The sequence below is a fragment of the Urocitellus parryii genome, chromosome 3 (genome assembly GCF_045843805.1).
Source record: "Urocitellus parryii isolate mUroPar1 chromosome 3, mUroPar1.hap1, whole genome shotgun sequence".
Taxonomy (NCBI): Eukaryota; Metazoa; Chordata; class Mammalia; order Rodentia; family Sciuridae; genus Urocitellus; species Urocitellus parryii.
This window is the reverse complement of record NC_135533.1, coordinates 88,141,507-88,168,882: the sequence shown is the minus strand read 5'-3', so window position 1 is coordinate 88,168,882 and position 27,376 is coordinate 88,141,507. Positions and strand designations below refer to the sequence as shown.

The window sequence follows — 27,376 nt, the reverse complement described above, 5'->3', positions numbered from 1 at the left end:
ATCCACACCCACATCACCTCCCATCCAGCCACAAATCTCGCGATGTCACCCATCCACACACACTGCCTTTGGAGGGATCAGGTAGGTCTGCCCAGCCCTCCACTCCGCTTCTCCCTGGCGGAACAGCATTTGATCTTGGATTCTGTTATCTCACTGGGTTCCCAGGACATGTTTTCAACTACTGTGCAAAGTAATCACAGGCCAGTCGGAAGCAGCATCAAAGGGTTCTCTGCAGAGCTGACTCTGGACTCCACAGAGAGTCTGATCATCTGCTCCCAAGGTTTTGAAGCTGGGTTGTTTGTAGAGCTGGGGCTTCTCCAAAGAGGGGTCCCTGGGCCATGGCGGGGGGAGGGGGCAGGTGTTGATGCCTTATTGGAAGTCAGGGGCCTCCCCGTCCCTATCCCATCTGCACCCATCAAAGTCGTCCTGTGGCATTTTCTTAACTCCTTGACCTTTAAATAGATGTTTTAAAAACTAATCAGATTTTCACAATAAGGAGTCCACAAAGTACTAGCCCAACCTTCTGGAAATAAAGAATTAAGACACAGGTTGAGTCAGCCTATGGCTTGGGCAAGGGCAGCTGAATTGAGAAGGGGACCCAGGCAGCCTGATGCTACCTCAAAGTCACCAAGTGGAAGCTTTCATGTGACACGTCACCCTGCTGGGTGTCTCTGCACAGGTCAAACGGTGACTGAGCAGGATGACACTGGCACCTGCCAGTCTCAATGTCCATAAGAAAGGTCTTTGCCTGTTGCTCACAGGAGGCTGCAGGCCGGAAGTGGGTCTCCCAGTCTCAGGACAGTCCTCATTGCCATGGCCACCAGGAAGCCTTCAGAGGGCCAAGGTGGGGTGCCAGGGGACTGAGGGACCCATGTGGTTGTGCAATGTGACTGGTTTATAATGGGGAGAGGATGCTTGCAGGGACTCTGTTTAGGAAGGTGAGAGGACTCCTTCCTCACGGAAGCCTCTGTGAGTGCCAAGAATGTACGCGGGCTACGTGAAGTGGCTCCAGGGGGACTCAGGATCTGGCCAGCACCGGGGCTGCCGCTGCCCCTGTGCTCATTGTCATCCCTGTCTTTCCTCCTCAGGAAGCCCCTGGACCACAGGTGGGGGAAGGGCCAGCTGATGCCCCATCTTGAGCAGCCCTGTGGACATGAGCACAGTGCTCACGAGAGAGCTCAGATCTGCAGCAGCTCCAGAGACCCCCCTGGGCGGCCTGAGGTCGGGATCCAACCTGAAGCCCTCAGTCTAACAAAATGTTTTCTTGAACTTGAACAAATCAGAGTTGGGTGCTCAAGTTCGCCTCTACCCCAGGTCCTTAGCTGGGCCTCTCCACCTACCCCTCAGCAGGTCCAACCAAGCAAGGGTACCCAGTGCCCAGGAAGCCCACTGAGGCTCAGGAAGGATCTGCCACTTCACCACATCACCACAGAGGACCACCATGAACTTCAGGACATCTTTTTGTTTGTTTGGTACCAGGGATTGAACCCAGGGGCACTTAACCACAGAGATACATCCCCATTTAATTTTCATTTTGAGACAAGGTCTTACTGAGTTGCTCAGGGCCTCACTAAGTTGCTGAGGCTGGCTTTGAATTCTTGATCCTCCTGCCTCAGCCTCCTGAGCCTCTGGGATTACAGGCGTGCACCTCTACGCCCAGCTGGCTGGCATATCCTCATGGCTGCATCTACTGGGGAGGCCTGGTAGCCTCCACCTGGGGCACCAAGACAAGCCAGAGGCAAGAAAAACGCAGGAAAACACACAAGCTCATGGTCCTGCAGTGGCCACTGCTAAAGGCTCCCACCCTGCAGGAGCCATGATAACCTGGTTCCCGAGGAAAGAGCCCGAGGAGTGACCAAGCCTAATGAACCTGTCTTACTCTCAAGCTCAGCTCTGGCTTGGGCCAGATTGCGTGGGGAAACTCTGCTTGTCAGGCTCACTTGCTGTGTAACCTTGGGGGGAACCACTCCCCTCCCTGAGCCATGGGGACCACAGTGGCACCCGCCTAACTGGTTTTCATGGAGGATCAAAGGGTTCAAAGAAAAAGATTGGGCACAGAGGGAGCTTCATAATGCTGGTTGCCATTATCCTTACTGCTAATAGGACTTTCCTCTGTATTTGGACTTTCCTCTAAGGAAAGGGGAAGGTGAGAGACAGAGGAATGACAACCTACCTGTGTAGCCAACATCACAGCGGATCTCTATCTGGGGTCCTCTGGAAGGCAGAGGCCTGGGGAGGCCCAGCCTGCACCCAGAGCCTCAGGATACCTGCTACAGGGCCCATAGTAGGTCCTCAGGGCCCTGAGGGAGCAGCTGGACTGCATCTATGTGGGTCGATGTGTGTGTCTATGCCTCTATGTGTGTGTGTGTTGACAGGACTGTGACTTCAGGCCATGCACATGAGGCTGTGCAGGTCTAGGCTGTGGGGCAGAATTCCCCACCCTGATGCCCATTAGGTGCCACAATCTGGACAGGGCACCACTGCTGCCCAGCTCTGTTGGATGGGACAGAGAGGGGCAGCAGCAGCCTAAGACCTCCAGTTCTGACCCATGTGAAGAGTGTTCTGGACAGGGGGCATCAAGGCCCCATCTAGAAAGAGAAGACTCCACACAGGAGACCCTGAACTCGGGGTCTGCTTGTGATCACTCAAGCTCGGAGCCCAGATGCAGGGCAGAAGGTCCCCTGCACAGATGGGGAAGCTGAGGCCAGCACTACCAAGCCTGGCCCACCTGAGAGTGCAGGCTTCCCCAGTGAGGCCAGAAGACAACACCTCCCGCCCAGGGATTAGCAAACCAGGCCCAGGGAGAGGGCGGGCGGCTTATGGTCTCCATGCACGTGAGCTCACGCCAGGAATGAATTATATCATTATGGCAGGATTAGAAGAAAAATGCCATTAGAAAGCGCTGTGCACACACCGATTTAATAAGGTCAGTAGCAGCAGGCAGCAGGCAGGCCAGCACACGAGGTCCCACAGAGCCCCGCAGTCCTCCTCCCGCCTGCAGCAGAGGCTCTGGGGGAGCAGCCACAGGCCAGTGGGGCCCAGCCAGGGCAGGAGGGCAAACATGTCCTTCTGCCAGGGCCTCTCCTGCCTGTGCACCTCAAAGCTGCCCAGGGACATTGCACTTCCCAAACCTGCTGGGAGTTGTTCCCAAATCTTCCCTATAAAGCACCTTCCCAAGGACGGTCCCCTCCCCTGGATCTCCATCTCTCAGCTCCGCCTGCTTGCCAAGTGATGCCACCGCCAAGTGTACTTTACAAAACTCTCCCTGTACTATTCGCCTGCTGTGCACCCTAGGGATGATGCCCAGGTGGTAAATACAGACAAGAGGCCTAGAAGACTCCAGGGGAATCAGCTTCATGGAAGAGCTCAGCTCTAGGGCAGCCTAGGAGCCCGGGGTCCAGCAGAAAAAAGTCAGGGCCACTGGCATTCCTACCTCTCCCTCTGGGTACGGCCCAGGACTCCCAGCAGGCTGCTGGTGGCTGCAGGAGGGTCTTGGCCTACAGAGAGACCCTGCCCTGCATTCGGGGTCTGCAGCCATTTCCCAGGTCTCAGCCTCACTGCCCACACCCCTGCACAAGTAGCAAGGATGAGAGCCTTAAATGTGCACACAGCAGTTACGTGCAAGCTTGCAGAGGTCCCTCTTGAGTTGTCCCTAGCACAAGTGGGGACACCACAGAGAAGGGGACCTTGGAATATGTAGGACGGGCCTGCTCTGCTCTTCCACCAGCACTTCCCTTCCTCTGCTGCCTCACTAAGCACCAAGCCCTGCCCTGGGCTCTGGGGAAGGAGCCCAAGGAGACACAGATGGCCCCAATCCAGAGAGTTGACAGAGAAAGATACTCACAGTTCCAGGGACCTGGACAGGATGGCAGACAGGGTGAGCAGGATGCATCCATGGGGGCCTGCTTGGAACTGGGAGAGGAGAGGGGAGTGAGTATCCTCCACACACCTCCAGCCCTCAGCCTGACACTCTCTGGGGGCTCCTGGACTCACAGCCTCCCATCAGGTGGCCACAGGACAGACCCTGGGCAGATCTCACTAGCCAGATCCCTTCAGCATAGGGATACACCAGCCCAAGTGACGGCAGGGGCAAAGCACAGGGGCACCACAGAGCATGTCCATGATGTTGGAGTCCTTGAGGTAGCCACAGCGCCTCCATGATGGTGCAAGGGTCTTGTGGCCACTGTCACACCTCACACACTAACAGACTGGTATGTTTACTCTTTTCTCTCTCTCTGCAATGTCAGGAACTGAGCCACTGGTCCTGGGTCACACAGCTCCTCAGCAGCACAGAGGGAGTCCAGGGACTCTGCCTCATGCTGGCTCCTTCCACAGAAGACTCCTGTGCCCAGTGCAGGTTTGCAACTGGGTCAGACCAGGTGAGGCAAGGCAGGTGGGCCGCGAAGGGCAAGCGAGTGTCTCCTTTGTACATTTTGACATTTTTAAGATCATGGATTGGTTTTAACTAATTTTGATTTTTTAAAAATTCTATTTCTACTGATCTCTGAGGATTTTGGGGGGGTATGGGTTTTTTTGGGGGTACAGGTGATTGAACCCAGGGGCACTCAACCACTGAGCCACATTCCCAGCCCTTTTTCTTTTAGTATTTTATTTAGAGACAGGGTCTCACTGAGCTGCTTAGCACCTCACTTTTGCTAAGGCTGGCTTTGAATTCACAATCCTCCTGCCTCAGCCTCCCTAGAAGCTGGGATTATAGGCGTGCACCCCAAGTTTTTGCACCTTGCAGCCCAAACAAGCATCTCATGCTTCTCCCCGAGTTCCGATCCTGGTTTGGAGCCATTTCCTAGAGCCTGGCTTCCTGGGTTTAAATCCTGGCTCTGTCACTCCTAGCTATATGAACCGTGAGAATGTTTCTCAATTCCTCTGTCCCCAGTCTTCCCAACTGTGACATAAGAATAATCATAGGAGACCCTCACCGAGTCACTGTGAACATTAAGTAAGCTAACTCTGTAAACCCAGAGCAGGGCCTGGCATCTGTGTTGGCTCTTACCATGATGCTAGCTCTGCACTGTCTGCCTATCCAATGAGTGCAGTTGGCTACGGCCTCTGCAATAGGCATGATAGTTTGCTCCCAAAAGAATCACTATCTCCCAGGTGTAAGCCAGTGTGAAGGCCTTACTCATCCCACACTGGGGATGATGAACTGTGGTTGCAGAAACTGCTTGTTAAAATAGTCAGTCTTCCTGATGTGTGATCAATTTCTTTTTGGATTTAAAATGGGGTGGGGGGGGGGCGGGGGGGGAGCCTCTGTTCTTAGTACTATCATGAGAACTATATAATTTATTATATTTCCATTTTGCTTTGGCTGCCAGGAAGCTCAGAGCCAAATGTAGCATCCCCCTTTGGTAACTACAACTGCTCAACCTTCTGATATAATCATCTTTCATTTTTCTCAAAATATAGTCTTTATTTTCATCTAGTTATTCAAGTAGTCCGTTCATCAGTAATCTTCAAAGCTTACTTAGTGAAATTTCTGAGCCAAGCGGATGCTCCCTGCTCAGGCTATACTTGTACAGGAGAAGGACATAGATCTGCCCTCTCAGGGAAGGAGGCAGGGAAGAACAGTGAGCATTTGGAAAAGAGGGCTCTGCTGGGGCCAGCTCATCTGGAAACACACAGGAAGGGCCTCCACAGACATCAAGCTCATGGAGGGAGGAGGCCCAAGGAAGGTATTATGGAGGCCTGATGTCTAAATACAAACCCCAGGAATCAGAAGAGAAGTGAACACCACTCCTAGCATGGGAGTGCACAGGCCCCAGAGCAAGAGCGGGCAAGTTCACTGTGCCAGGGCCTAGAAGAGCCCAGTTTGGGGAAATCTAAATGAATGAATGGATGAATCCACGACCATCGTAAATTACCCTTCCCTGAATTCTGTGATCTCAACCCAATTGCTTCACTTCTGTTACTCTCAGTTTCTCCAGTGTCTGCAGACATGTTCTGACCACTGCAGAGTTATGTGGATGTCCTGCAAAAGAGGACACATACCTGGGGGCGGGGGGGGCTTGGACCTGCAGACCTGTGTCACAGCTCTGCTGCTGACCTGCACGCTGGCCTCTCCTTCTGGAATACCTACGCCCTTCTGCCATGGACCCACACCTTGTTTGGGGGAAGCCCTGGTACTTTTGAGGACTATCTCCCCTCCACTTGCCTGTGATACCTACAGTCCACAGGACTGAGATGAGGAAGGACGTGGAAGTCCTGGTGAGCCCTAGCTGGCTGCGAAACTAAGGGGAGGGTTTGGGTGGGCATTTGCCCAGTCCTTGGCCCGCCCTCCAGAGCCTTTACCCTGAGCCCTCTGCAGAGGCTGGGGAGATGAACCCCACCTGGGGCTTCCTGCCCTTGCCAGAACACAGTGAATGGCACCAATATGCCATTTTGCTTTTGAAAACATTGATTAAAATTATCAAATTCAAGCTGCCAAGACTTGGGAGACCACGGGGCAAGGCGCCGGCTGGAAAGGCGAGCCCCGGCAGGCGGTTGGTCCGGAAACCTCACTTAGGGGCCGGAACCATGTCTGGTGCCACTCGGGAAGAAGGGGCCATTCTTCCACCCCAGATCTCCGGCCCTGGAGAGACCTGAGCCCTCCAAAGGACTTCAGTGGGCCGGGAGGGGGGTATCCCCGAGCCAGCCCGGGGCCTGCCAGACACCTCGCCCAGAGGTGAGCAGTAATGAAAACCCAGCAAGGAGGCTATTTATTTTGGGCAGAGACAGTTTGGTGTACATTTCCAGGCCTGGCACCAGGAGCCCCTCTGAGATCCAGCCCATGAAAAATGGATTTGGTGAACCTAGTGCTGAGGCAGCTCCGCCGCTTCCAGCAAAAACATAAATCAAGCTTCAGGGGGAGACTCCAGCTGCCAGATTGAGAAGGGCCAAATACTGAATGGACCGGCAGAAGCAGAGAGCCAAAGCTGGCCAGGGACGGACAGCTCGGGGCCAGAGGCCTTGAGGGTCTCTCTCCCTGCAGCCGCCATACTCTCCAAGTCCCTTTCACAGTCATTTTCATGCCTAGGCTTCACTGAAACCTGGGGACACAGGCCAAGGGGTGAGACCCATGTTACAGGTAGGGATACAGAGGCCCTGGCACTGCTGGGCAGCCAGAACCTTTGGGGACAGTTAGAAGGCCTCCCAAACATGAGCCGTTGGAGTGATCTCCCTGGAGCCCCTCCTTGGCCCCCAGAAGCCTCCGCCATCACTTCCCTTGTCTGATTAGGTAGCTCCAGGCCCTGCCTCGTCTGAGGATGTGACATGTGTGACCTTAGTCCTGGCCACCCTGGTGGAGTCCACACACTGGGTTCCTAAGTCTCTCAGGTGCACTCTGGGTTGAACAGGGGACCCCTTCCTGCTGATTCAGACTGCCTGTACTCACTCCATTTGGAAAACATGCTTCCCAGTGTCTAAGTTTCTCCTTGACCACCCCTATTGGAGCTGGAATCTGCAGTCCTTCACCTTCCAGATGAGGAAACTGAGACCCAGGGACCTCTGCAAGGCTGCATGTGGGCAAGCAAGAAGGCAGAGGGCGTCCAGTCTCCTGGTCTTAGCTCATATTGTAAGATTTCCCTCTTGTTTTTACATGTTTATGGCTCACCCATCCCAAGGTGGCCCCAAACCACGGCGACAATGGACGCCCACAATGAAGGAGGACATTGCTCAAGGCCTGACATGCTGCACAAGGCCCTGAGGCAGATGCTGCCATTACCCATGTCTGGCAGAGGAGAAACTGAGGGACAGAGGAGCTCCATGTGTTGTCTGAGGCTTCAGAGCTAGTAGGGAGCTAACCCGGATCCAAATTCAGGCCAATAATCTCTGGAGGCCGAGTCCTCTGCCCTTGGAGAGTGCCACCTCCTCCTCTGCAAAGCCAGGCTGCCACAGCCCCACTGGGAACTCCCACATCCCTCTGGCTGCACTGCTCCTGACCCTGGCCACGTCCCTCCTAGCTCACAGTAGAGAGTGGGTGTACCGTTTACAGACTGGACACTGCAAGGTCCCTGCTGGGGCCAGTCCAGCTCCCCAGGACACCAGGTGAGGTCCTGTCCCAAGCAGTGTCCCCATGGGCACTGCTTGCCCTCCAACCCTGATTTGGAAGCCACTTCCTTTTCTCCCAGCTGGTCCTGGGACACACCCACTGACATAGAGCTCCAGAGGAGGGTGCTTGCTCCTGGACACAGAGACAGCTCTGCAGAGCCACCATCTCATTGCTGCTTCTCTTTCTTCCGACCCCACCAGTCCTAGCCCTGCTCTTTGCAGCCCCAAAGCTAACTTGTGTCCATGACCAGCCCACAAGGATGCGATGGAAAGCCTGGAACCCCTGCCCCAAGTCCACCCTTCTCCAGACACATCACCCATCATCCTCAACGCCACCACCCAGAGGCCCAGGTGCCCTCCTGCCATCTTGGCTGATGGAGAGGACAGCTCCAGGTCACCAGCATCTCTCCCACAATGAAACCAGAAGGCTCAACACTGCCCAACCCACAAACAGACGCCACGGTTCATACCTGATGAATGCTGTACTGAAGGAAAGTCACCAGGTCCTCGTAGCAGGTCAGACTGTGCAGTGTGAGCTGGGAAGGAACACACACTTGTGAGCTGCCATTTCCTCGGGGCCAAGCCCATCCCAATCCCTGTCAGAGCCTGTGGCCCTGGCTTCAGCCACTACACACCCCACTGTGACCCTCCCTAGGCTGAGAGTAGCAACCTGCAGAGCTGGCGCTGGGCCATGCCCCACATCTAGTACAACTCAAGGCTTCCCAGAACAGCCAGGATCTCTGGGGGTGAGTCTGCCCAGCAGCAGCCCTGGGCCCACCTTTAGAACCCCAAGAGTGTCGCAGGTTGTGGGACTAAGCACAGGACCCAGCATTGCACATGGCCGCAGGGAGGGCTGCACCCTGCATGCCAGTCATAGCTGAGAAGAGTCCGGGGATTGAGGAGGCTAGCACATCTAAATCACAATGCCAGGCTAGGGGAGCCCAACAGGCCAGGCCCCGAGTTAATGGAAAGCAGCAAATATGAGTCCCCTTTATTTTCTCAGGCAGGTCTGAGAGGGGAAAAAAAAAAAAAAAAACGCTTTAAAAAAAATTAGCCAAGTGAGGCCCTTAATTAGGGTCCCAGGGTCACATTGGCCCACAGGTAGGTCAAATAAAACAAGTGGGTTAAAATGAAAATTCTAGCCAGGGGCAGTGTTGCACGCCTGTAATCCCAGCAGTTCAGGAGGCTGAGACAGGAGGATCACGAGTTCAAAGCCAGCCTCAGCAAAAGCGAGGCACTAAGCAACTCAGTGAGACCCAGTGTCTAAATAAAATACAGAAAAGCGCTAAGGATGTGGCTCAGTGGTCGAGTGCCCCTGAGTTCAATCCCTGGTGCCAAAAAGTAAAAACAGAAGATTCTAAACAGACAGCAGGATTTTTTGTTTTTTTTAAACTTTTTAAACTTTTTTTCAACTTCACTGCTTTCATATTTTCAAAACAACCAACAGTACATTTCTCATTTTTTTTCACTCTGTACCACGTCTGGCTTCGTGGCAAGAGCTCCATGCTATCAAAGTCCTTCCCCACCTTCTAACTGCCTCCCCTCTGCAGACTGGCACCATGGTACACCCCCCCCCCCCAGGTCTTAGAAAAGAGGCTGGAGAAAGAGGAAGAGGGACCTGGGGGAGGGCTGGGGCTCAGCCCGGGGTGCTGTGTACAGGCTGCTGGGGACCCCAGGCCTGCGTGCCCCTGAGGTGTCGGGAGTCACCGGCCACAGAGCCAGCGCTGGTAGCGCCCACCCCCAAGGCCAAACACCTCTGTCCCCTCCCCAACCCGGGGGCATGGAAACGGTGGGCTTGGGCTACAGGAAGGGCCCGGGCATCCCCAGCTGGGGGCAGATTTACTTATAGGAAAGGAGACAGTCCCCAAACAAAGCCAAAGTTTGCGTGATAACTTTCCAGAAAGCCGTACTGTTTCTAAGACTCCGTCGGCTTTGTATTTCCCCGTTGGGCTGAACTGCTCGCTTCCCGAAGACCTAAAAAGGAAAAGACAGTGTGTGAGTTCTCTGCCAGGAAAGAACGCCCTCCCGCCAGCACAGGACTGACCGCATGTGCCTTCCCGTGAGGACAAATGGAAGGTGGCTGCAGAGGACAAAGGAGCCAAAGGTGTCTCTGCTGCAGACTCACCCCCAAGCCTGGGTCCAGGGGACTCACGGGGAAGGGGAGAAAAGAAAAAAATGGAAAAAAAAAGAGTAGGGGGTGCCCTTGGAACAGCCAAACCCACACCCTGGCAGTGGGAAGCCTGACTCCCACCACAACTGAGGATTGCCTGCCCATGGGAATGTTGGCTGGCAACGTCGGCCCTCACGTCCACTGATGGGGGGAATCCCAGCTCTGCCTCTGGAGCCTCCTCCCTGCAACCCCCTGGTTAACTTCCCTTGGTGTGCAGAGCGGTATGGCATGGACAGGAGTAGGGCTCGGATTTGGGACCCTCTGTACCACTAGCTGCTGTGTGGCCATGGACCAGCCACCTTCCCTCTCTGGGCTTCTGTTTCTGAATCTCTAACACAGTCAGAAATACAATTCCTACCTCATCTGCTCTTAGGGCTGCTGCAATAGATGCTAAGGGCCTAGGTGAATAAGCTCCCTGGAACACAGTACAAAAGACAGGTAATAGGGGCTGGGGTTGTGGCTCAGTGGCAGAGTGCTTGCCTAGCATGTGTGAGGTACTGGGTTCGATCCTCAGCACCACATAAGAATAAATAAATCAAATAAAGGTATTGTGTCCACTTACAACTAAAATTTTTTTAAAAAAACAACAACAATAATGACGATGATACCTCACCTCTACTTTTGTGATGCTTAGTGTGTGCCATGTGCTGTCCTAAGCACTTCACATTTATTATTGATCACCAATTTATACTGATAAATGATTCAGATAAACATTGTTATTATATTTATTACATATCATTTATTTATATTGACTCATTTAGTTCTCACAACCATCCTATTAAGTAATCATCACCATCATCCTCATTTTCTAAACAAGTAAACATGAGGCTCAGAGAGGTGAAGTCAGCTGTCTGAGGTCACATAGCCAATGAGCAACAGCTTCAGAGAGTCCCTTCTCATAAACCCTATGCTACAGTGACCAACATGCGCCCCAGAGTGTGCTTCTTGGCCCCCCAAATTACTTCCTTTGCTAAAGCTAAGCCACAAATAAAAAAAGTTGAAAGGGCTGGGAATGTACGCAGTGGTAGGGCCAGGACAAGGGATGCTTCCGCTCTGAGGGGTCGAGGAGAAGAGGCAGCCAGTGAGCTCTGTGGACTGTGTGGGGCAGGACGGAGGCCACAGGGAAGGGCCCAGGTGGATCAGGGCACAGCATCCAGGGCCTGGGCTCCACCATCCTCTGCTCACCCCTCTAAGGGAAAGGGCAATCCTGGGGGGACCAGGGAGAGCAGCGGGGTCAACCTGAGGGGCTGTTTCTAAGGTCTCCGGGAATACAGCGGGGAAGTGGGTACCTGGGCCACAGGGAGGCAGGCTTCGCAGACAGGAGCGCACCTTCCCAGGTGAGGGCTGCAGCCCGGGCAGTCAGCAGAGCTGGGCAGAGGGTCTGTGCCCTGGTCCATCCCGGGGCTCCCCAAACACACAGTCCATCCACCCCACAGACAGGAGAGCTGCAAACAGCTGGCCTGCCACCACGGCTGGCATGGCCCTCGGAACCACTTACAGCGCCACCACAGCTCTCTGTCGGCCCCCAGCCCGCCACAGGATGTCTGCGATGGCCAGGGTGAGGCAGCGGGTCCTGTGGGTGTCTGAAGGCTGCAGCTGCCTGTGAACAAGAAGGACAAGCAAGCAGGAATGCATCGATGCCCACAGCACATCAAGCAGAGGTGGCCCAGCCCAGGGGGATGCCTAGGCAGCCCTTGTGCAGATGCCTCTTTTCCCCTGGCTCCCAGAGGATCATTTGCAGCCTGGGAACTTCATGGCCACGCCCGGGGAGGAAGGCCCTCTGTGGATGAGAGCCAGGGAGGACCCAGGAGCCGGGTGCTGGTGGAGGCAGCCAAGGCACTGGAGCAGGGGACCCAGGAGACCTGGCAGGGCCCAGAGGGTGCCGGCAGGACAGGAGACGTGGTGCAGCCTGGCTTGCTGGATGCTTAGAGACAGAGTGTGGGAGGAGGGGGAGGGGGAGGCAGGTTGACCCTTGTGGCTTTGGGCTACACGTTGGTGCCACCAGCCTCAATAAGGAGCATGTGGCTGGAGGAGGCAGATGTGGTGGGCGGTGACATGCTGCACCTCTGACTTAAAGAGCAGGGGGTGCACGTGGATCCCCAGGGGGAATGTCAGACCCACTGAACTACAGAAGGGGGGCGGGACTCAGCACAGATTTCCCAGACAGAAGATGAAGAAGGGGCAGTGGCCAAGGATGAGTTCCATTTGTGGTACCAGGGAGGCTGACAAGGAAGGGTCAGAAAGGTGGGGCAGAACAGGAGACCAGGCATGGCACAATCTAGGCACAAAAGAACTTTAACCAGCATAGCATGCCTGAAATTTCAGCTACTCAGGATGCTGAGGCAGGAGGATTGCAAGTTCAAGTCCAGGCTGGCAACTTAGTGAGACACAGTCTCCAAATTTAAAAAAAAAAAAAAAAAAAAATTGAAACGGCTGGGGATGTACTCAGTGGTAGAGGCTTGCCTAGCATGTACAAGGCACTGGGCACTGGGTTTAATCCCCAGCACCACACACACACACACACACACACACACACACACACACACACACAAAATTACAGAGCTCTCTTGCAATAAAAATGGTGACTAAGAGGTTCCTGGTGTGTGGAGGGAACGAGAGGGTGGACGGGAGACAACCAAATATAGACGTTTCTTTCCATTTGACATTTCCAGGGCTTGTTAGAGCTCTGTCTGGCCTTCTCCTGCAGGCTGGGAATTGTTTCTAAATTCATACAAAAGCTAGTGTGACTGGTTCTCTCTTCCTAACAGACAAAGGGGTTTGAAGAAGACTCTCCTGGGGTCAGAGGAGTGCAAAGTGGGGGATTCCAGGCTTCCAGGCACCAAATCTCATCTGAGCTCCATACCTCAGTGTGCAAGGGAGAGAGTAGCGGCGTTTCTCCCTCCTGTCCAGGGCAGAAGAAGGGAATCAGGAGACCAGGACATAGCCACCATGGTGAGCAGCAAGCCATCGCTGACCAGTGCCTGGGACATAGAGCCAAGGATTCCACAGACAAGCTGTTGTGGCCCCACTAAGGTAAAATAAGAGGCTCCCTCAGTTTCCCCATCCAGAAATGGGCAACAACAGTGATTCCTCTCTGATAGTGCTGGGAACTTTAAATGAGATGATGTTTGGAAGGCCCCTGACTCGAGACCTGTCACCAACACTTCCCATCACTATTGCCCTGTGAAAAACTCAAGTCCCCGCTGGGGTCAAATCCACAGAAGGGGAGACCCCAGCATCCAGCGTGAACTTGGCCCTGAGCTCCTGCCCCTGGAGACCCTTCAGACGGGCACTCAGGCACTCGGGGAAGTGAACCAGCACACCGCCTGCTCCTTCGGGCTCAGGAAGCCCATCGTGTTCCTCACAGGAAACGGTTGCGGTGTGATCGCCAAACCGGACGACCCAAGCTATCGGGAGCCCCGGCCCAGGTCACCCGCTGATGAGGAAAACAACGTTGAGAAAACACTGCTCTAGGTTTCAAGAGAGGCCACGCCAAGGACAAGAGGGCCAGGAGAGCAGAGCTTGTGGGACAAAGGAGAAAGAATTGAACGTTTATCTCTTTGGAATCAGAACCCACAAATGTGGCCTCTGACATCCTGGGTCATTCCATGTCCTGCCACGTCCTGTCGATCGCACATCTGAGTCTCATGTCCGTCCTGCTCTGGGTCCTGCCCACAGCTGAGTTGTTGCCGATGGTGCCCGCCAGAGTTCCTGCTCCCTCCTGCCCCACCTCCTGTCCCTGTCACACCTACTCACTGTGTATACAGGGAGGGGACCTCTGGCAACAACACAGCCCTCCTGGCATAGCCACTGCTCCTGATTAGAACACCTGACCTGGGTAGGAGCTGAGCAAAGGTGTGCGAGGCTCACACCTGTGCTGCAAAACCTCCATGTCTGAAATCAAGGGAAGCCTTTCAAACCCTGTGCTCTGTGTCCACCGACCGGAGCAGGTCATCCTCGGTTGGAAACGTCAGTGGAGAATAAAGGAAGGTCTAAAAAGCCAAAGCACCACAGAGACCCTGTGGAATGAGCCTCGGAATCACCTCTTTAAAAGCCCCCTGTTCCTGCTGATGGGCAGAATCAGCCTCTGGGACAGGAGTCCCCTCTGTTTCTCCTTCGCTAGCAAAGCAATAAAACTTCTTTTCCTTTTTTCTCAAAAATAAAATAAAATAAAAAATAAAAACCAATACATATTGAGTGGGTGTGGTATGCTCTATGTCATGACATCAAATCATGAAAGCACCCCACGAGGTCAGACCTGTTATCATCCCCTTTTAAAATGGGGAAACTGAGGCCCCAACACTACATGATCTATCCAAGGTCACACTGTTGGTAAGAACTAGGAAAGAATAAACACTGAGGAAGAAGGAAGGAAAGGAGGGAGGGAGGGGAGCCAGGAAAGCAGAACCAACTGTCCCGGGCACTTAGTTTCCGGAGCCAATGTCCCTTTGCCTCAGAGCCTGTCTTTTCAGCACACAATCAAGAGCTCTTGCTCCTGAGGTGGCCCAGCTCCCCATCTGGGGGGCTTTGCTCGAAGCCCCTCGGACTCTCCCTGTGGAGTAACGTCTCCGACCTCTCCACCCTCCCTGGGCCTTCCCCTTCTTCTGTTTGAGATGTGCCTTTCCAGGAAACAGCAGAGCTGGGGTGTGCAGCGGTGGGGCAGTTAAGAGGCCTGGGTTTGACTCCTGACTTGCAGGTCTGGGGCAGCCCCATGCCACCCTGGCCTCCATGCCCACCTGGAAACATGGGCACTGAGTCAGAGGCCCCTGGCATCTGTCATGTAACCTGCCCCAGGGCTGACGGGGCTGAGGGTGAGGGCACAAGTTCTTGTCCCACAGGCGGTGACAGTGGAAGTCACCCAAGCCTGCCTGTACCACACACACTCCGGGTTCACCACACAGCTCGCTGTAGCTTTCACAGGGACACCTGGGTGACTGTGGAGGTCCTGTGTGGCTGAGCAGCTGACACCCATCTGCCACACTCCTACCAGGAATCTGGCACCTGGCAGGGCTCTTCGGCGGGGAGGAGCTTCTTCAAGAGTCCAACTCCTCCAGGAGAAGGGCAGCCTGAAGAGGTCTGTCTGGGGAGGGGGAGGGCAGGGCCATAATACGTCCCGAGTCTGTCCGAGTGTTTCAGAGGGAAGACACATTCTACCCCAATTATCTCAAAACAGCCTCACCTGTCCCCTCAGATGGGCCTATGGAGATGAAGTCTACAGAAAGTTCAGGAGACAGTTGTCCAGTGTGGGCAGGCCCAAGAGTCCTTGCTCTCTGCTCCCTCCCAGGGTCAAGAGAAGGCAGGAAGATGGCTAGCCAGGGTCCCCAGGGCCTGAGTTCCGAGCCTGGCTCTACCACCAATGTCCAGAGGGGCCGAGGACAAGTGTCTCCCCTTCTCTGAGCCTTCAGCCCCATTTCAGAGAGGAAAGCGGGGGTAAGAGGATGCCATCCTTGGATTCCCCCTCCCCCCCACCATACCAGTTGCAGTGGCCTCTGCAGGGCCTCCCTGTCTGGGGCCCTCTCCAGGCCTGCAGGGCATGGAGACCTCATCTCTTCCCATGAGCCCAGCCGCTCCAGCCCTTCCCGAGTGGAAAATCACCGTGGCCGACCGCCCGGCTCTCCCTGGCTGATGGCAGAGCGGCGGGCTGCCAGCCCGATAGATGAGCCTTAATGAAGCCAGACAGTCCTGCGGGAGAACAGCGCGGCGGCCAAGAGACCTTTACTTCAGCCTGGCTTCCCTGGAGGTGCCAGCGCATCCCCTGCTCCACTTCCACAGGACCCTTGCCCTGTCCTCAAGGTCTGCAGACCACAGGGTCTGCACGGGGAGGCAGTATCCTGAACACAGCAGAGGTGCTGACCTCCTTTAAAAAAACAACAAAAAAAATTTTACTGAAATCCTGGAATTTCCAAGTGGAAAGGGAGCGGCTGAAGCCTCAAGATCGGCCCAGCACATGCCACCCATGGAAGAACCCGGATGGCCCGATCTGTCCATATCGACACAGTCCAAATAGGTCGGTGGGAGCCTTGGAGCTGGAGTGGAGGAAGGTCCCTGCACACCTGCCCACGTGCCTCTGCGGTCACTCTCTTTTCTACTGTGCTGATTTTTTTTTTTTTTTGCTAAATTAGGGCAAAAGGCAGTCTGTGCCAACAACTCCTCCATAAACAGAGCCACCGTTGGTTTCCAAGAGTCCAGAGGGTGCCCAGTCATCAGCTGCTTCAAACCCATGACCCTCAGCCTCTGCCCCCCCTACCCTCTCTGGCCCTTGTGGGACAGCAGCGTGGTGTGATAGACAGGGCCCCCGGGCCGGCTCAGCTCTGCCATGGTGCTAGGCGTGACCCTGAACGAGCATCTCTCCCTCACAGAGCCTCAGTTTCCCTATCTGCCCAGTGCAATGGTCTTGCTTACACAGCCCATGGAGATTTTCAAAGGGCTCTGTTTATATTTTCATCTTGAGTTGGGTTTAAGCCACAGATGACTTCCTAACTCACAGGTGGCAAAGTGGGGTCCCTGTTCATCCCATCATAATCCAGGTCCCAAGTGCCTCCCCATTCCCCCCCCACCTCCTCCCACTTCCTGGGCACTTGCACATCTGGCAGTGAGGACCTCCTGTGGCTTCTGACCTGGCCCCAGGCAGCCCCTCATCCACCAGCCTTTGGCCTAACCCAAGCCCCTGGAGGGCTCTGCTCCCTGCCTTACTTGCCTCCAGCCCCTGTAGCAGGCCCAGGGAGAGGAGCTGAGGAGGAGATGCAGGTAGGAGGGCAGAGGAGGGCATTTGGACCCCTTGCCCACCACCCACCAACGAGGAGGAGGGGAGTCCTAATTGGGTCAGAGAGAGGGTCTCTGGGGACCTCCAAGCTCACCCCATCTGCCACCTCTCCCTGAGTGCCCTCAGGCTCCGTCAAAAAGTGCAGGGACTAAGCCAAGCTCCCACACCTCCCTGTCACTGGAACCTCTCAGGCCTGCAAAGCTCACCCCACATTACGCAGCACCCTGTGTGTGTGGCCTGGGGGCGGCAGAGGTCGGGGATGCAAGGCAGGGGGCGGGATACCAGCAGCACCCAGAGTTATAGGGCCCCAAGGAAAGGGACAGCATGAATGCTTCCAGACTTCGAGGAGAAGGCGGCCCTGACCAGCTGCTTGGCAAAGGACTCCTCCAGGACCGCCAGGCAGCCTTCCCACCCAGCTCCCAGCTGGGCACACCCACACACACAAGTCCCCAGCAGAGTGCCACCGTCACCCATCACAGAACCCCAGTGGCAGCCTCCCTCCTCCTCCCTGAGCACCCTCTTGGCCACAGGACCCTTCTGAGCCCCACTGTCCTCCACACACAGACACAAGCAGCCTGACCTCTGAGACTGCGAACCAGACTAGCCCAGATCGCAGCAGACGGGGAGCCCCAGGGGTAAAGGCCGCATTCCTGTAGCCCCACTCTTCCCCAGCAGAACCCTGGTGGAAATGTCTAGTAGGAGCCTAAACAGACACTTGTTCATAGACATTGAGGCCTGGGTCAGTGGATAGCAGGAGCCAGACTGGCCAGCCATGGGAGGTGGAAAAGAACATGCCTTCTCACAGCCTGGTAGGGTTTTCTGTCTACCCAGAGCCCCCTTTGCTCCCCCAAGCTGGATGGGCTTCTTCTGCCTTCCAAGTCCCCATAAATCCCAATGCCCTCTTTGGTGTGGAAAGTAGAGCTCAGCATCCCTTAAGGGAGTGGGGTGGTGGGTGACAAGGAATCAAGCGCCAGCCTTAGGTCCTGGACAGAACGGGCCCTTCCTACTGAAATGCTCCATCCTGACTACTGGGAAGTGATCCATGACTTTCCCCGATGTCAAAGCTAAAGATCAAAAGTAACTTAGAAGGGGCTTTGGGCTGAAATGAGTCACGGGACATCTCTCCTCGGCTCTAAACTGGCTCTAAGACTGGCTCTAAACTGGCTCTAAGATCGTAGCCTGGAGCCCTTCTGGCAGCCCCAGCTGCATCCCACCCCCAGCCCCAGGTCACACCCTGCCCCTCCAAACACCACCAGGCCACCCCAGGCCACAAGCTGCTCTTCTCCCTGCCCCCAGGCCTTCTCACATCTTGTTCTCTTTACTGGAATACCAGGCCGCCTCCCCTCCCTGTTTGTCTGGATAACTCATTCATTAGTACATGTGTTCATTCAACAAAAATCCTGAGGGCCTCTCCCGTGGACCAGGCACTGGGCTATATGCCAGGGACACGCTGTAGAACAGGCAACTCAAATATAAGTCTCGTGGAACTTGTATTCTGCTGAAAGAAGAGAGACAGACACTACCTGGTGACAGGTAAGGGCACTGAGGAACAGGATGCGGCTTGGTGGAGTTACCGGAGGCAGGGCCTGGTTTATCCTAACTGGGGTCACCAGGCAAGAGGCAAGGTCAGAACAGCAGGCAGGCAGAGCATCTGAGCACACAGGCCTGCTGACTTGGAAGACTTGAGGGTGTTTGCCTGGTAGGAGGGGAAGAGATGAGGGGTGGGGGTCCAGAGTGTGCAGGGATGTGTGTGATGGGGAATCCGAGGCTGTGTTCCTCCCTCAGCTATCACTAAGATAAAAATGTGCCCCTGCAGGAAGCCTGCACTCACCCACTTCACGTCTGGGTGACCCCTTAGCAGCCTGCATGTCCCCGTTCACCACCTGTCCTGTTCAATCGTTAAGTGCCACAAGGGGAAGGCCACATGTGTCTCCTTGGGCCCTGTATCCCTGCCAAACACCTGGAAGGCATGCTCTGCATGCTCTCTCAGGGCAAATTAGAAAGGGAGGGAAGGAAGGGCCTGTGTGCTCACAGAGCCTCTGCACCCTTTGAAGTCAGCCAGAGGACTCTCACTTATCAGATGCCACCCAGTCAGGAGTGTTCTTGGGCACTGAGGACTGTGTTGGTCTCACCAGGAATGAATGGTGGGTACCATCTTGCTGGGCCAATCTTCCAGAACAGGCAGAGGGGAAGGACCCTGCACAGACCAGGGTGGGAAGCAAAGAGACACAAGAAGAGGGGTGCGATCCTGCAATGGCGGCTGTGCCTGTGCTTAGCAGTCTTCTTTGGGTTTGACAGAAACCACCTGACGATTATCTTGTAAAACTATTTGAAGAATTATAAAACGGTAAGTGTGGAAAGCTCCCCTCACTTGGACCCTGTCAAGGTCAAATCATTCATGCCGGGGAAACGTGTCTCCTTTGAGAGCTGAGCTTGGAATCTCTCCCAGGCACCTGTGAGTAAAGGGGAGTGGGCCCTGTTATCTAAACAACACCTAAGACCTAACCCGATTTTTTTTCTTTTTAGAAGGCTCTTTAATACTTATTTCAAAGAGCAACGATCTTTCAATAAAGTTCAGGAACTGGCAGAGCTAAGCTATGGCTTCAGAATCCACTGGACTGTAACCTGAAGCAAGGGGACTCCTGGGAATGTTTTCTCTCTTGAGAAATTGCATACGTTCAAGGACGCGTGTGAAGGGGAATCCAGGACTCTCTTCCTCCTTCAGGTATCAGGGTAAAATGTCTTTTAATTGTATGTATAATATTTTCAACTAGAAGGAAAAACAAAGGGTGAATGCTAGAAGTGGGGTAACTCTGGGGTGACTTGCTATGAGCTAAAAACTGGGATGCAAGGAGGAGATGGTATGACCACTACCTCCTCTGGGAGGCCTCGCCAGCCTCTGGCATCGGCCAGGACCTCACCCATCCTTTGCTCTCGGCACCAACCATGGTACAGGGTTACCTCATTCATGGTGTATCTCTGGGGAGGAGACATGCATGTGGTTCTCCCAGGCATCCATCATGCCTGCATAGAGGTGTTCCAGCAAGATGGGGAGGAGATGGGGGTGCCCAGGTGCAAGCACTTAGCATGTAAAATGGAAAATAAACAGCTGCAGGGAGAGGAAGCCACGTGCTGTGGGGCCGGCTGGAATGTGCGGTTCTGACCGTTGGCAGAGGGGAGATAACGTGGGAGGGAGGGGAGCCCTGGACTTGGTCACGGATCAGCAGATCGACGTGGGTGTGGATGGCATGGACCCTTCCGAGGAGGCAGCAGGCCCCATTTCCACACTGTCCAGCAGTGCCTAGCATGTGGGCGCCCCCCAATCCTCCCCACGCCCAGAAACGAATGCCCGCACGTCCATTTAACACGGCCAGCACCACCCTGCTAACTCACTGCCGTGACCTCCAGGAGACGGGAAATATCAGGGAACACACACGCTTCCTTGCTTGTTTGTTCTGGATGCTCCGGAGAAGCCTTGGGAAAGGAAGCGATTGCCAGAATGAACCCTGACTTACCGCTCGCAGCGGGCTCCGCTCTCGCCTTCAAACAGGAGTTTCTGCAGCACGCAGCCCTGGACGGCCGCCAGAACCCCACAGGGGCCGCCCTGCAGAGAAGCGCGTGTTACCACCAAGGCCAAGGCGCCCAGGGCAGAGCTCTGCTCCACCTCCCCAGCCCCCAGCCCCCTGGCCCAGGTTATGGGGCCCAAGCCCCCACTGCTCCGTTCCTTCACAAACAGGACCCTGACATGTGACTGTCTGCAGTCAACGTTGACCCTGAGTCACAGAGAGGGGGTAACAAGGCCCCCAGAGGAGGGATCAGTCTACAGTGTGTCAGGGGAGGAACATAACCAGCTAGGTGTGAAGCCACAGGTGTCACCATAGGTTTCCTGTCATCCAGGGAAATGCTTCAATGTATACAGGCTATACACTGTCTACCCAGTCCTTGAAACCTATCCTAAGGCCGTCTCCTCCAGGAAGTCTTTCCTGACTACCTCAGTTGGTAGTGAGCCCCTTCAGCAGCATCTGCTTATGTGAGCTCAGCTTGTGAGTCACCTCAGCACTCCAGGTGTGACTTTATCGCCTCACATACCGTAACATGAAATTTCCAGGTGATGTGGTGTACACCTATAATCCCAGCAGCTTAGGAGGCTGAGGCAGGAGGATCGTGAGTTCAAAGCCAGCTTCAACAAAAGTGAGGCACTAAGCAACTCAGTGAGACCCTGTCTCTAAATAAAATACAAAATAGGGCTGGGGGAGTGGCTCAGTGGCCCAGTGCCCCTGAGTTCAATCCCCTGTAGCACCTCCCAAAAGGGTCTGTGGAACTGAGCAGCATCAACAGCCCCTGCAGTGCACCTGAGCAGACTGAGGGCCTCCTATTGCTCCCCCTCACCCAGGACCACTCCTAGCAAGTGGGTGCTAGGTTAGAATGACTGCTAAGAAGAAGGTCTGGGTTTCCAGCTCTCACCCCACCAGTCACACGGGGAAGTTCCTGCACCAAGTGATACCTTGTCCAACATGAAGTAGCCAGCCCTGGATAAACCAGCCAATGCTTGTGGCATTACCCCAGCTAGGGGACGTCCCCACCCCGACCACAGTGACCCAGCGGAAAGCCCCCTGAGAACCCGAAGGTCAACCTGCCTTGTTCTGCACAATGCCATATTTTAAGGAAGCCGTGTCACTGAAGGAAAAACTCTGAAGTTTCCATTCTTCATTGAAGCAGCAAAAGCAAGAACCAAACAGAAGGGTCTTTATTTCCTGTGGAGAGAAGAAAGACTTACTGGTTGTTTTAAAAGCAAACACTGCTCCAGTGCTCGGTGCTCAGCTGGACTCAAATTATAGCAGGGCAGTGCCTTCGCTAGCTGGGCTCCCTTTATTTTGCAAGCCCATTCTTCTCATATTTGAGGGAAGAGAAACCCGGCCCTAAGGGTCTCACCTCTGCACATCTGTAAGCCAAACAAGGCTGTGCTGACATGGGCCAAGGTCTTCATAGGTGCCTTACAGAGGACTTGAAACACAAGATTTTCATTTTGCAAGGGACCTTGGAAGTCTTCTGAACTTCCATAGGAAAGATTAGAAGTTGACAAACCTGCCTCCAATTAAGTCTGAATTCCTGAGTGAGGGACTCTGCTATCAGCATCTTTGGTTTTATTTTGGTTTTGTTTTTGTAATGCTGGGGATCAAACCCAGAACTCCCCACATGCCAGGCTGAGCCACCTCCCCTGCCCGACTATCAGTACTTTTCAAACTGCCTCCGTGTGATTCCACTTTGCAGCCAAGTCTGAGAACCAGTGCTCTGATATGGGGTTGGCAAACTACAACCCACAAACCAAATCTGGCCTCCATGTTTTTGTAAATAAAGTTTTATTGATACACAGAGGTGCTCATTTGTTTACATTTTGCCTACAGCTGCTTTTACATTACAACAGCAGAGATGAGTATTTGCAATAAAGACCATGGGGCACGCAAAGTAAAAAATATATACTGTCTAGCCCTTTAGGGCCACCTCTGAGTGATCCCCAGTGAACTCTGCTTGAACATCCCACCACCCCAAGAAGGGGCTCCAAACGCCGCAGCCCCTTCATTTTTCAGAGTCCTGTCTTTAGATTCCGAGATGATATTGAGCTCACTGTCCACCTCCCATCAACCCAAGCTCTGTGATCCAGAACGCAGGAAGGACCCACCCCTCTCTACTCTCAGACCCTCAGAGGGGAAGGCAGAGCCTCCCCACCCCCATGTTGGACTGCCCTCTCATGGCCAGGGTTTTAGATCCAAGGGGACCCTGAAGCCTCAGGGACCCACAGGTAGATTCTCCAACTCTCAGGTCAGGCTTTTTCTATAGTCTCCAAATACTTTCCACTAGAAGTGGTGATTATTTCTTTCCTTGAGTGTAGGGAAATCTCTATGGCAGAAGCATCTGTGTCACCAAATGTGGGCCCATGACACATTGAATGTGTGAATTTGCCTTTCATGGCCAGTTCCCTTTCTTGTGCCAACTACAATCCCCCATGTGTTTAAACTGCGTTTCTCATTTCTCAAGAACCTAGCAACTACAAGGACTTGGATTTTCTGGCTAAACTCCATCTCCATTGTCTGAGCAACAGATGATTCAGGCTCAGCACAGTGTAGCCCACAGCCTGCAATTTGGGCTCTACCTGCCATGGAGGCCGTGTGTCCTGAGCCCTCTTCTCTGTCGGCCTCCCTTTTTCTCATTGCTTTTGGACATGATCTTTAGGTCTGACCCCAAAAGGGAGTACCCTCTGCGAAGAATTCTGACCTTGTGGTTATAAGGCCAGAGCACCCACTCCCTGCTTTGGGCTCCTGAAGTATGTCTCCATCCTCTGGGAAGAGAAGGAAAGGGAGGCAGAGAGGAGGGAGACGGGAAAGGAAAGGACAAACCTCTAGGAAAACCCTGTACTTTGTGACCTGTGACCTGCTGAGTCAATCTGTAGTAAATGGGAAGAGAAGGAAGCCAGCTGTGTCCCCAGGAGGGCCTGTTTTACCTCCTGGATCCTGGCTGAAAGGCCCATGGGGGACAGCCTCTGGCCAAGGGGAGCAGTGAGATCATGCTGGTGGTTGAGCACAGCAGGGAGTCCAGGACAGCCTGCAGAGCAGCCACTGAGGCCAGGGACCGGCTCCCTGTGTCCTGTGACCACTGACCTCTTCAGGAGGCCCCAGGCGTGAACCTGGACCGTGCTGAGGAATCGTTTGCCCTCCTTGTCCTTCCCTCATGGCAACCCAGCCAGAGCCCAGTGTGGGAGGCTGGCTTGGGATCAGAACCAACCTCATGAGAACAATTACCCTGATCCCACCCCACTCTGGGGGTGTCCTTTAGGGATGCGGTAAAGCCGCTCTGAGCCACATGAGGAACTGGGTCCTGAGGTATTTGGACGGGGAGGACGTAACCCACCCTTCTCCATCTAGGGGAAGCTCGACAGGACCTGAACCATTTTCCTGACCCTTGAGTAAGGTTTTCTTCTACATCACACCCAAATTTCCATTTCAACAATGACCAAGATATTACAATGAGAAGGACTGCACCAAAAAGATCAAAATCACCGCACCCATATCAGTATTTTAACGTGGGACTCTCCTGACACTTCCAAGTGGACACCTACCTTTGCTACAGAGAGGTCAATTGGCTTTGATGCTACTTGCAGCTTGAGTACTGATGGGGCTGGGGACAGGATGACCTCTTCCTTTATCGACGTATCATCCACATCCTCTGGGTGGGGGAGAAAAATAGACCACGTCATGACTCACAGAGAACAGAACATAAAGTCAGTGGTGCTGTATGACAAGTCCAGAGAAGGTTTGGGGGTTAGGATGGCTCCTCCAGCCTCCACCCCAGCCTCTGCTAGAGGCCTCAGGGCTTCAGCAGAAGGAAAGAAAACAGATCAAGAGGAACCTCGCTCCTTGTTATGATCCCTCCCTGGTTATGCCACAAGGATACGACGGGTGGGTGATACTTAGCAACGGGTCCACTAGGAAATGCCACGTGGGGATACAGCATGAATGGATGCCTAGGACCCGAGCCCCCAAGCCCGGCCAAGAAAAAGCCTAGCTCAGAGGCACTCCTACCCACAGCAGGCACGATGCACACATCGCTCACCCTGAGAAAAACACGAGGAGGACAGAATTAGGAAAGAAAATGAAGCGTTTCTGAAAAAATAACTCTAGTCATAGTTTATTACTGTTGTGCTTTACATTATTGGCCTCTTGGATTGTGTCACCTAACCTGCATAATGGCCCAACGAAGGAATCGTGCTTTTTTTTTTTTTTTTTTAAGTTCTAGGAATCAAATCCAGGGCCTCGTGCACACCACGCAAGCCTCTCCCCCTGAGCTGCACCCTCAGCCCAAGAGAATAAAATGAATACCCCCAACGACAGACTTTGGGGAGTCACTGACCACCAGTCAGGCAGATGGGAAGTGGCAGAGACAGGATATAGACCCAGGCCGACTGCTAACCATTCAGCCATCCTAGGTTCCTACCTGTCCTGGATCTCCTGCCAGAAAAGATGCTAAGCCAGATTTCAGATATAGTCCTCTTACAGCTGGAGCAATGGAGGCCCTGAGAGCCTCCACCAAAGTCTTCAGCAGCACCAGCCTGTAAATTTCTAGCTGGGTGAGCCCCTGCCCCCCCCCCGCCCCAAAAAACTGGCCCTTCTAATACTGCCACTGTATCTACCAGAGCACTCAGATAGGGGACCCAGGGAGAAACCATCCCAAGGCAAGTGTGCTGGTGAAGCTGAGCAGGGCAGATCTGGGCAGGATGCACTCCTGGAGGCCACCAAGGCTAGGCACTGTGAATGCGGTCCCCTACACATGCAGCTACAGTGGGCCTATTGTGGAGTGGGGGGTGTCAACAGGTCAATATCCCCAGGACACATAGCTTACACCTTCCTCTATAGCCTCCTTATTTCCTGTAGGGGAGAATTAGCCATAGCACAAGGCAAATGCCTGACACTCGGTGAATGAGGAGACAGATTCTACCTTTGGGCTGAAAAAAAAAAAAAGAAGTTGTCTGGGTAGGGCACTGTGTCACACGCCTGTCATCCCAGCAGCTTGGGAGGCTGAGACCGGAGATCGTGAGTTCAAAGCCAGCTTCAGCAAAAGTGAGGTGCTAAGCAACAGGGTGAGACCCTGACTCTAAATAAAATACAAAATAGGGCTGGGGATGTAGCTCAGTGGTCGAATGCCCCTGAGTTCAATCCCTGGTACAGCCCCTCCAAAAAAAGTCTGGAATTTACATAAAAAGATGAATTTAAATGATAAGCCATCTTAATGGGAATCTCTGTAAAAGCTATCCTGTGACCATAGCTTTTTTATTCTTTTTTTTTTTTTTTTTTTTTTTTTGGCCGTGCTGGGGATAAGCTCAGGGCCTCACACGTGCTAGGCAAGTACTTTTACTGCTGAGCCACAACCCCAACCCCTGTGTGACCATAGCTTTATAAAAGGAACTTGAAATAATAAAGAACAGATGTCTTCATTTCACCCGGCCACAGAAATGGCTCTTAACAACATGGTGCCCAGTGGAGAAAGTCAGAGACCCAGCAAGGCACACAATACCAGGTAGCTATAGTGCCACACCACGTGTGAGAACACACACACACAAGCGAAAAAGACACAGGCAAAGCCTGAGCAATGGTCGCTCCTGGAGGAAGAAGTTCCAGAGACGGTGGTTGGTGAAGATAAAGAGAGATAGAGAGATCAGCAGGAAGAAAGGAAGAGGGAGAAGGGAGGCGGATGGGCAGAATTTTGCAGAGGTTGACATGGAGACCATTGGCTGGAAGAACAGAGATCTGTAATTAATTCCACCCTGGGAACCTGGGGCCCCAGACAAGGGGCAGAGTAACCTTAGTGACTGCCAGGCCCAGAAGGTCTCCTGGTGGTGACCAGGCCAGGCTACTTCCTGATGGCACAGAAGCGGCAGAAGCGGTGGTATGTAAGCCTATTTGGAGGGGCCTCTGTTTAGTCTGGGGTTGTCAGGGAGGAGGCCCGGTCTGAAACACGCTCTCCCTAGGCCAAGAGTGGTCCGGGGTGGAGGCTGGGAGCCCAGGGAAGCCGGCTCCATGAAGCACAGGCAGGAGGGGGCAGGCTTCTACGGGGAGGAACTGGCCCAGTGCAGGGAGCGGGTTCAGGACCACATAGAAGGCCTCAGGCCCAGATGTGGCGAGACCGCTGTGCAAGGGAAAAACAAAGCGCTCCGGAATGACATGTTGGCCAAGCCGACTGAACCAGCTGCAAATGCCAGTGGTTTGCGAATGCTATTTTTAAGGTTCTCATATAAATGTCTGGTGGAAAAGGAAAGAAGCAAGGGTCTTTGTTTTCCCATACCAACGTTTAATCTACCCGGCGGAGGAATAAAAATGAAATAAAAACTTTTTGTGTGTATGTTTATACATAGATATATGTATATATATGATATGTATATATGTATATATACACACATATATATGGTATTTCAAGTAGGAGTCAAAGATACCAAGGAGAAAGATGCTCATCCTTTGGATTCTACAGAGACAATGGGCTATGTAGCTCTTTTCCTGTATGAGCAATTTGAATGTGACATCTATATTAGTGGGTCAAGATATGTTCTAGAAGCATCCAACATCAGAAACTCAGCCATCTGCCAGGCTCTGGTTTTGATAAAGGACCCCATCGCCCTCCACCAGTGCCCCAGGCTGAAACTGTAACTCTCTCCCACCCTGCGTTGCTCCTGCCTCTGGATTTTTCTGCCTCCGGAATGTCTTGTGTGTGCCCTCCACCTTCCTTCCTCCAATGCTATGGGAATCAGTGTCTCGGGTGCTTCTCGGATGACTCTGTGAGGGACAGAGGAGGTACAGAGACGAAGAAGTACCACCCCTACCCGGAGGGAGACAGTGCCAAATTGTAACAAAACA

General features: G+C 53.7%; 1 protein-coding gene across 1 annotated transcript in view; it reads right to left on the bottom strand.

Moving 5' to 3' along the window:
- Positions 1-27,376, bottom strand: part of Mindy4 (MINDY lysine 48 deubiquitinase 4) — a 111,302-nt gene that overhangs the window by 26,242 nt on the left and 57,684 nt on the right. Inside the window, exons 7-13 of the mRNA XM_026401552.2 lie at positions 24,091-24,197; positions 21,614-21,730; positions 20,492-20,580; positions 11,712-11,813; positions 9,954-10,017; positions 8,514-8,579; positions 3,845-3,912 (exon numbers count right to left, since the gene is read on the bottom strand). Of these exons, the coding sequence (XP_026257337.2) occupies positions 3,845-3,912; positions 8,514-8,579; positions 9,954-10,017; positions 11,712-11,813; positions 20,492-20,580; positions 21,614-21,730; positions 24,091-24,197 (613 nt within the window). The remainder of the gene's footprint in view (positions 1-3,844; positions 3,913-8,513; positions 8,580-9,953; positions 10,018-11,711; positions 11,814-20,491; positions 20,581-21,613; positions 21,731-24,090; positions 24,198-27,376) is intronic.